Source organism: Diadema setosum, chromosome 21 (genome assembly GCF_964275005.1).
Source record: "Diadema setosum chromosome 21, eeDiaSeto1, whole genome shotgun sequence".
NCBI lineage: Eukaryota > Metazoa > Echinodermata > Echinoidea > Diadematoida > Diadematidae > Diadema > Diadema setosum.
Window position 1 is genome coordinate 9,932,257 of NC_092705.1, and position 7,572 is coordinate 9,939,828.

Genomic DNA, 7,572 nt, shown 5'->3' on the forward strand with positions numbered 1-7,572 from the left:
ATAGTTCAGAGGACTCAGTATTTCTTGAAGACACATCATTGATGTATACGAGTGGGACATGCAGCAGCAGACTGGCCTGAGAATGCTCCACCACCTGTTCACACACATCGCACAGTCAAAGGCGCACACCATGTTACTATGCTATCGGCGTCGGGTCAAAGGTGAAACGCCGAATACAATAACTGCGCATGCGCAAAACCAGCACCGGACACCAAGCCCAGTCAATCGTGAGCTAATTTAAGATCACTCCCTGCTGGGCTGATTGCTTATGTAGGATTAGGGGGGATTACTCTCGAGAGTTCAGTGTAACGGACTAACCCTTTGTACTTCCCATAGATGTTTCTCCCTCTTTCTTTGTACCTCCATGATTTGACCCACCAAGGTTCATTCATTCTCCTTCTTGTCATCTTGACAGCATCCGGCTGAGTTTAGGATTGTCTTTCGCGTAATCGATAGCACGATGTCCCCTGTTGTCCTCAACTGTCAGCAGGTCAGGACTTGCACGGATCAGAAGTTCACAGATTTCCACACTACCCTTTTCAGCAGCCTTCAAATGAAAGGGAGACAAAGAGATATAAAATTGCAAGTGACCACTGGTGGTCAAAGTAGAAATGAACTATGTAATTCATGAAATAAAGCATGCAATATTTCATTTTTGATATCAAACAAAAATGTTTTTCTTTTTCACAATGAGAAACAAATTAAATAATGGTAAAATAATACTTTGTGCAAATCTGAACCAGGGCAAACTTCATTTAAAAGTCACGTAACAGGCAATATCTTAGAAGCATAGGCCCACTTTCCCATATCATGAGAATGTTGAGTTTCATTTCATACCATATTAAAGTTGAGTTTTACAATTTGAGTGAAAATTATAGGAACAGAATGTTAGGAGTTTCAGCAAAAGTGGACAAAAAACAGAGGATTATGGAATTTTCAATTTTCATATATTTTCACTGAATAGTGATATCAGTCACAATTACATCGTATACAAATTAGCTGAGGTGAAGATGTCATCTACTCGTGACTATTTGGGGTTAATCAGAGCACAAAGTGACTTTATCTTGGGCAAAACATTGGTAATTATAACCCTCTGAAAGTCATTATTAGTTACGTTCAGACGGCAGGCCCTAACCTCGAGGTTAGGAAACTTCGAGGTTTAGCTCTTGCCCCCTAACTACGACGTGTGTCCACACGACGAATCTTAACCTCGAGGTTACGAAACCTCGAGGTCAAGCTTCTGCCCCCCGTAACTACGAGTGGGTCCCACTCGATGTTCAAACCACAAAACCGGAAGTTTCAGCCCACACTGCTAACAAGGCGTCTATTTATTCTTTAGTCCAACCCTGTCGGACTCGCTTACAGGTACTCTTTTTCATTGTCATGGTATGCAGAGATAGCACTGCACTGATGACTTTATGCCTTTATGAAGATATTCGTCGAAAACATTTTTTTAGCATCGGAGAAAAATATAGAATACAGTAGCGAGTTCGACGTGTTCAGTTTCAGAGATCAAGCGCATGGGAAGAAAAGATGATGTTGTTGTGTCGTGCGTCATTATAGGTTTTTCACGTGTAGTGTATTTGTGGTGTACGTTTGGGAGGTTGACCCGGAAGCAGAGGGAAATTGTCGGGGCTGGAGTTTACGGCGAGGTCACTCTTAACTTCGAGTTCGTTGTTGTTTGCGTCCACACGGTGCTTAACTACGAGTGGGGATCCCCCGCGGCTCGTGGTTAGAGCGCTAACCATAAGATTTGTCGTGGCTAGAAACATCGAGCAAACCTCGAGGTTTGCTAACTACGAGTGCGTCTTCACGGTCCCTAACTACAAGCTCTAACCTCGAAGTTTCCTAACTTCGAGGTTAAGGGCTCCCGTCTGAACGTAACTATTGCTATGCGATTGAAACACATCAAATTAGACAATATTTTCTCAATGACTTCCAGAAAAAGAGGACATTTAGTGATTTATGATTGGCAGCAATGGGAGGCTTGTGATGCCATGCAATCTTTGTGTCATCTGATTCACATGAGCCTTTGTGACTGATATCATCATTCATTGAAAACAGGTGAAACTTCAAAACTCCATACATTTTGAAGTTTATGTCTGATTTTGATGACACCTGTACTGTTCTCTTTGTCTGCTTTTATATCCATTTACTAAAGTCAGCTTAATGGAATCGTATAGTTTTGGTTGAGATCAAACTTCAAGTTTCTTACATTTTTGGTGAGATACTGAGAAACCTCTTATAAGATGTGGAAGTAATTCCAAGAGGTATTCAACATTTATTTGATGAAAATTGGTTTTGAAATGGCTGAGATATCCAACACAGAGTGATCCTAATGAAAGGCGGAACCCACTTTTTATTACGGTCGCTTTGTTTACCTTGTTTTTTGATGTCTCAGCCATTCCAAAACTGATTTTCATCAAATAAATGTTGAATTTCTCATAGACATGTATGCTCTGTACTATTTCATAAGTGGCTACTTGGTGTCCCGCCAAAAAGTTAAAAGCCCAGTCCTCATCTTCACCAATCCTATACCATCCCTTTAAACAACTCTGCATCACTGCCTTCAGATCACCTTATGTAGGGCTGTCATTCCATCGCTGTCCCTCAGGGTGCAGTCTGCCTTGTTCCGCAGGAGTGATGTCACAATGTCCCCATGGCCCCCGTAGGCTGCTCTGTGGAGAGGGGTGGCCCCTCCTGACCGTGTCTGGATATTTGGATTAGCTCCCAGGTGGAGAAGGGTCGCAGCGATGTCACCATGGCCGTTGCGACAGGCGTAATGCTAGGAAGAGAAAGGTGTTAATGTTACAACAATTTCACATGGATATAGGCAAAGGTTTTGTATTCTTCACAAAGTTTTGGAGCCAATATTTGAATGCTCTACAAAAAAAAAGAAAGAAAAGAAATAACAACGATAATAATAAAAAGGAATTTCCTCTAATTGCAGAATTGGATGTGTTCTATAGAATACATGTAGATTTGGTAACGTAGACTTTGTACTGACCATAATAAGAACCTGCGTGCTCACATTCTTAAAGGACAAGTTCACCTTCATAGACATGTGGGTTTTGTGAATGCAGCAATATTAGTAGAACACATCAGTGAAAGCTTGGGGGAAATCAGACAATCCGTTCAAAAGTTATAAACAAAAATAAAAAGAGAATTTCACAAAACTTTACTTTTTGAATAAAGTGCACATTTTTTTGACTTGCACTGACGTATGTTAAGGGTAATATTATTCCCCTTGCCTTCTGAAAGAGAGAAGTTGAGTGTTCTTTTGATACGTGAGAAAAGTAAAAATATGTTGAATTTTCTTTATACTTTCTTTACGTCGTTGTACTCATGTGACATCACAAGCTATAGTAGTCTTCTCATCCAGTCGTGACTGAGCAAAAACTTCAGAAATTCATAACTTTTAAATGGATTGTCAGATTTTCCTCAAACTCTCACTGATGTGTTCTACCAATATTGCTGCATTCACAAAACCCACATGTCTATGAAGGTGAACTTGTCCTTTAAGTGCAGGAATGGGTACATACTACACCAGGGCAGACTGATCTTTCACTGGATAAATTTTAGGCTTTTTTTTTTTTTTTAATCACGACACATTTATGTGGCTAGGGTAGCATTCTTGTAAGCAGGTAATCTTATCCTCTGAGCCACAACAGCTCCACATGTTGCAGTTTACACACGCACACAAATACACACAAACACAAACCAGTGTAGAACTTTTGCATGCATTCTAATTTTACGAATCTTGTGTCTTGTGAAATTCACAAAATTAACCTGTTGAGGATGGTCTGATTTTGCTATACAACACACATTTCCCACAGACACCTGCCTGAGTATACTCAGGACTTGTCCTCAGCGGGTTAAAACGTACACGAAAATTTCTGGCTTTACAGCACATAGAGCTATGTGAACTAGAATTCCAGCCTACCAGAGCTGTGTATCCAGACTTGTCAAGACTGTTGACGTCACACCCACCAGAGATCAAGCATTTGACCCTGGTCAGGTCGCCAGTGAGGGCAGCAGACCAGAGGCCTCTCTCCCAGTCCATCTCATCCAGGGTCTGGGTGACGGATGGTGTTGGGGAGAGATGAGCACAGCAGCCGTGGTGATCGCCATGGTCATGAGTTGTCATCTTTCGTTCAGAGTCTACAAAGAGCTAAAAAAAAAAAAGGAATGACAGGAAAGGAAAGAGCAGACTTTATAGAACAAAAACAAAAAACAAACAAACAAACATACAAACAAACAAAAAAGCACCTAAGAAATCTACATAGCTTTCTGGACATTCTTTCTTTGGATTTGTGTATGTGGAAACATCATCGACAACAATGCCTCATCATCATAATATTGACTTTAGAGCTTATCCATACCACAATACCGGGTACTGAATCAGACTGGTGGTCAATCGTATCAGGGCAGTTATCCCCCTCCCCCTTCCCCCCAGGTAAATACTGGTAAGTGAAAAGGTTAGAGTAAAGATTAGGGTTAGGATTAGGTTCAGGATTAGAGTTTGAGTTAAGGTAAGGATTATATTCGGGATTAGGATTAGGGTTAGGGTCAGGGGAAGGATCTGGGGTAATTGCCCAGGGGGTATTTGCCCTAGAGCCCTGTAATAACTGGTACCATTCTCGTCCAGCTGGATAGATACAAAAATATAGACTTACCAGATGATTGATACCAATGTTTATCTTCCCCGCACTGTTCAGCAACGGAAGAACCTACCCCACGAGGTTGTACTTCTACCCACGGTGGAAGCTTTCCATCGGCATCTGTCAGAAGGAGTAATTAAGAGCATGATGAAATTAGGACTTTTACTTGCACCACGTATAGGACACAGCCTTCATCCAGGCATACGTGCATCACACTGCCCTACCTAACTACTTATGAACACAAACCGCACATGTACTTGTATACAAGTCATCTGCAATATAGATATCTTAAGGACTGAAAGAAACAGAATAAACGAAAGAAAAAGACAAAGAAGAGAAGAAGAAGAAAGAAGGAAAGAAGAAAAGAAGAAAAGAAGAAGCAGAAGAAGAAGAAGAAGCATGGCAAAGCCAAAGACACAAACTATTTTTAACTCGATGTAGATCTAAACTTATGTCATTTTTGGCCTTTCTCTAGCCGGCTAGCCAGTAGGCAGTACTACAGTAGGCCTACTCTATTGATTGGAAAATGAGTGGGGGGGGGGGGTTTAAACAGCTGCTAAATAGAATGATTTCATGTTTTAGGCTTTTAGCCAGCTTAATTTGCAACCATATAGACTAGTACTAGTCTACCTTCCCTACTCCAGTACAACATACAAAAGGTTACTTACTGCTTACCGGTACTGACACTCACTGCCACACTGGAGTCTCGAGACTGACTGAGTGAGAGTCGTGTGTTTGAAAGAAATGACATAGGCCCCTACGTGAATTTCATAGTGTGGGACTATCAATACATTTTCTTTCCCAAATCGCTGTCGGATCATCTATCATCCTGAAAAACCAACAGTCACAGTAACAATCGCATGCAATGAAAGTACAACACCACAGTATACATGAAATCCGAGAAAAGAAAAACGTTCAAAAGCCAAGTGACACGAAAAATTACTAAATATACCAGACATTGCTTACCGCTTTACGCGCTACCGACCGACGTTATTACCGGCTACCGCTGGCTCGACTTTTTTGCATACCCTACGTACCCAGACTGGAGACCCGGCGGAGCCGGCCAGGCGCTAGTCGCGGCCCACCACCAGCACCCTGGCCTTTCCACAGCAGGTGCCTTGAACCCATCTGAAATACAACGCTCCATGATCGCCATGATCGCACCAGGGAGGTGGAGACTTTCCACCTCCCTGATCGCACCAAATCATATAGGCCCCTACACCTAAAACGAAAGAAAGACAAAAAGTATCACATGACGCGATCAAAACACTACCAAAAACTTTCATCGGAAGGTCTTTAGTTTTTATCACACACACACACACGCACACGCGACACACACATACAACACACACACACATCTTTTTTGTTTCTTTTTTTTTTTTTTTTTAGTGGATAGGGCCTATAGATTTGATTTTAATATTTCGTATGCTCTAACATGTTTCTAGCTTACAATGCATGAAATAACTAATAATTTATGCTGAATGTGTCAAATCAAGATAAAAAAAGACTATGCTTGCCTAGGTGTCTACTTCTTTACTATTTATATATTTGAAAGAGGAAATACTGACATTTCTAGTTTCCACCAGTGAATGCAATATGTCTTTGTGGCATATAGGCCTACCGAAACAAAAAGTGTTAGTCTTGATTCGGGCTAATTATGCCTTTTCCATTGCGTCAGCAGAAAGTGCGTATATAGTGAAATTGAGTTTTACAGAAAAAATTGAAGACGAGACTTAAAGCTTGGAGGAAGGAGTTTATCATTATTGTTTGTACCTTTTCACTTTTTTTGGGGGGGGGGGGAGGGTCGAGGTAAAGGCCATACTAAACAAATCCTTCTACTGTCAGAGAAAAACGTCTAGCCTTGTAGTACTGAATTACTCGGCTGGAACCACTGATCTCCCGGAGATCAGTGGCTGGAACATATTAAACTTAGTAAAAATAAATAAATAAATAAATAAATAATTAAAATGAATATATATATATATATATATATATATATATATATATATACATGTTTTATTTTATTTATCTATCTATGTTATAGCGTTGTGTAAACAATCTGGAATTCTTCTCTACATTTTATAAGAAAACGGAAATATTAATTCAATACTTTGATGATAGGCCTATGTGGTATATGCCTGCAGAAGGTACAAGATATAGGTTACTTAAAATACACACACACACACACACACACACACACACACACACACACCACAAATACGCACACACACACACACACACACACACACCACAAACACACACACAAACGCACACACACACACACACATATTTTGAGATAGGCCTTTATACTTCTTTAATGTTCATAGATTTTTTATCTCCCACAGTGCTTTCTTGTGCAGTGCAGTCACAGTGCAGTCTTGAAAAGAGGAGACTATACTAGTAATCTAATGATGTGCCATGCCGGAGCATAAAGTTTGGACCTTACTGTTAGTCTCAGATACGCGTGGAAGTGCGAAATTGAGTCTACATAGAACTAGAACTATTTTTTAGGCTTAAAGAGAAAATTTACAGACCTTGTGCTTCTTTACTTTTTACACTGGCCCAGCTGGAACGCGGATATTGCAGACTTTACGAGATGTTGCATGCCGGAATCATGCAGTGTTTGGCTGTTTGTTTGTCTGTGAACGTGTGAGTGTGTTGTTGTTGTTGTTGTTGTTAATATCGATGTTCGGTGTTTCTATTGCATGTATCAACTTTGATTTCTACCTCTTCTGCGTAGAAAAATATATATCTATATAGTTATGAAATTGTCTCAAATTTTGTGAGTTTTTATTCTTTTTACAGAAAGAACAGTTTCGATTGCTGTACTCTTATTATTATTTGAATGGGAGTGTGTGTATGTGTGTGTGTGTGCACATTCCTCCCCCCCCCCCCCGTCTGTGCTATCTCT

At 40.5% G+C, this 7,572-nt stretch overlaps 1 protein-coding gene across 1 annotated transcript; it reads right to left on the minus strand.

Moving 5' to 3' along the window:
- Positions 1–403: 403 nt before the first annotated feature.
- On the minus strand, positions 404–5,678 carry LOC140244910 (uncharacterized). Its single transcript, XM_072324518.1, has 5 exons — positions 5,628–5,678; positions 4,677–4,781; positions 3,944–4,171; positions 2,579–2,785; positions 404–547 (listed from the first exon to the last, which is right to left on the minus strand). Exons 3-5 carry the CDS (start codon positions 4,145–4,147, stop codon positions 404–406), a joined length of 555 nt encoding a protein of 184 aa, XP_072180619.1. The 5' UTR covers positions 4,148–4,171; positions 4,677–4,781; positions 5,628–5,678.
- Between the last annotated feature and the right edge of the window lie 1,894 nt (positions 5,679–7,572).

Bases quoted from the DNA above. Each gene is read 5' to 3' on its own strand.
- LOC140244910 (XM_072324518.1), bottom strand. From the start codon at position 4,147: ATGACAACTCATGACCATGGCGATCACCACGGCTGCTGTGCTCATCTC. The intron at 2,786-3,943 runs GTAGGCTGGAAT...TTCTCTTCCTAG, and splicing joins AGTCTGGATACACAGCTCTG to CATTACGCCTGTCGCAACGG. The intron at 548-2,578 runs GTGATCTGAAGG...TTTCATTTGAAG, and splicing joins GAATGACAGCCCTACATAAG to GCTGCTGAAAAGGGTAGTGT.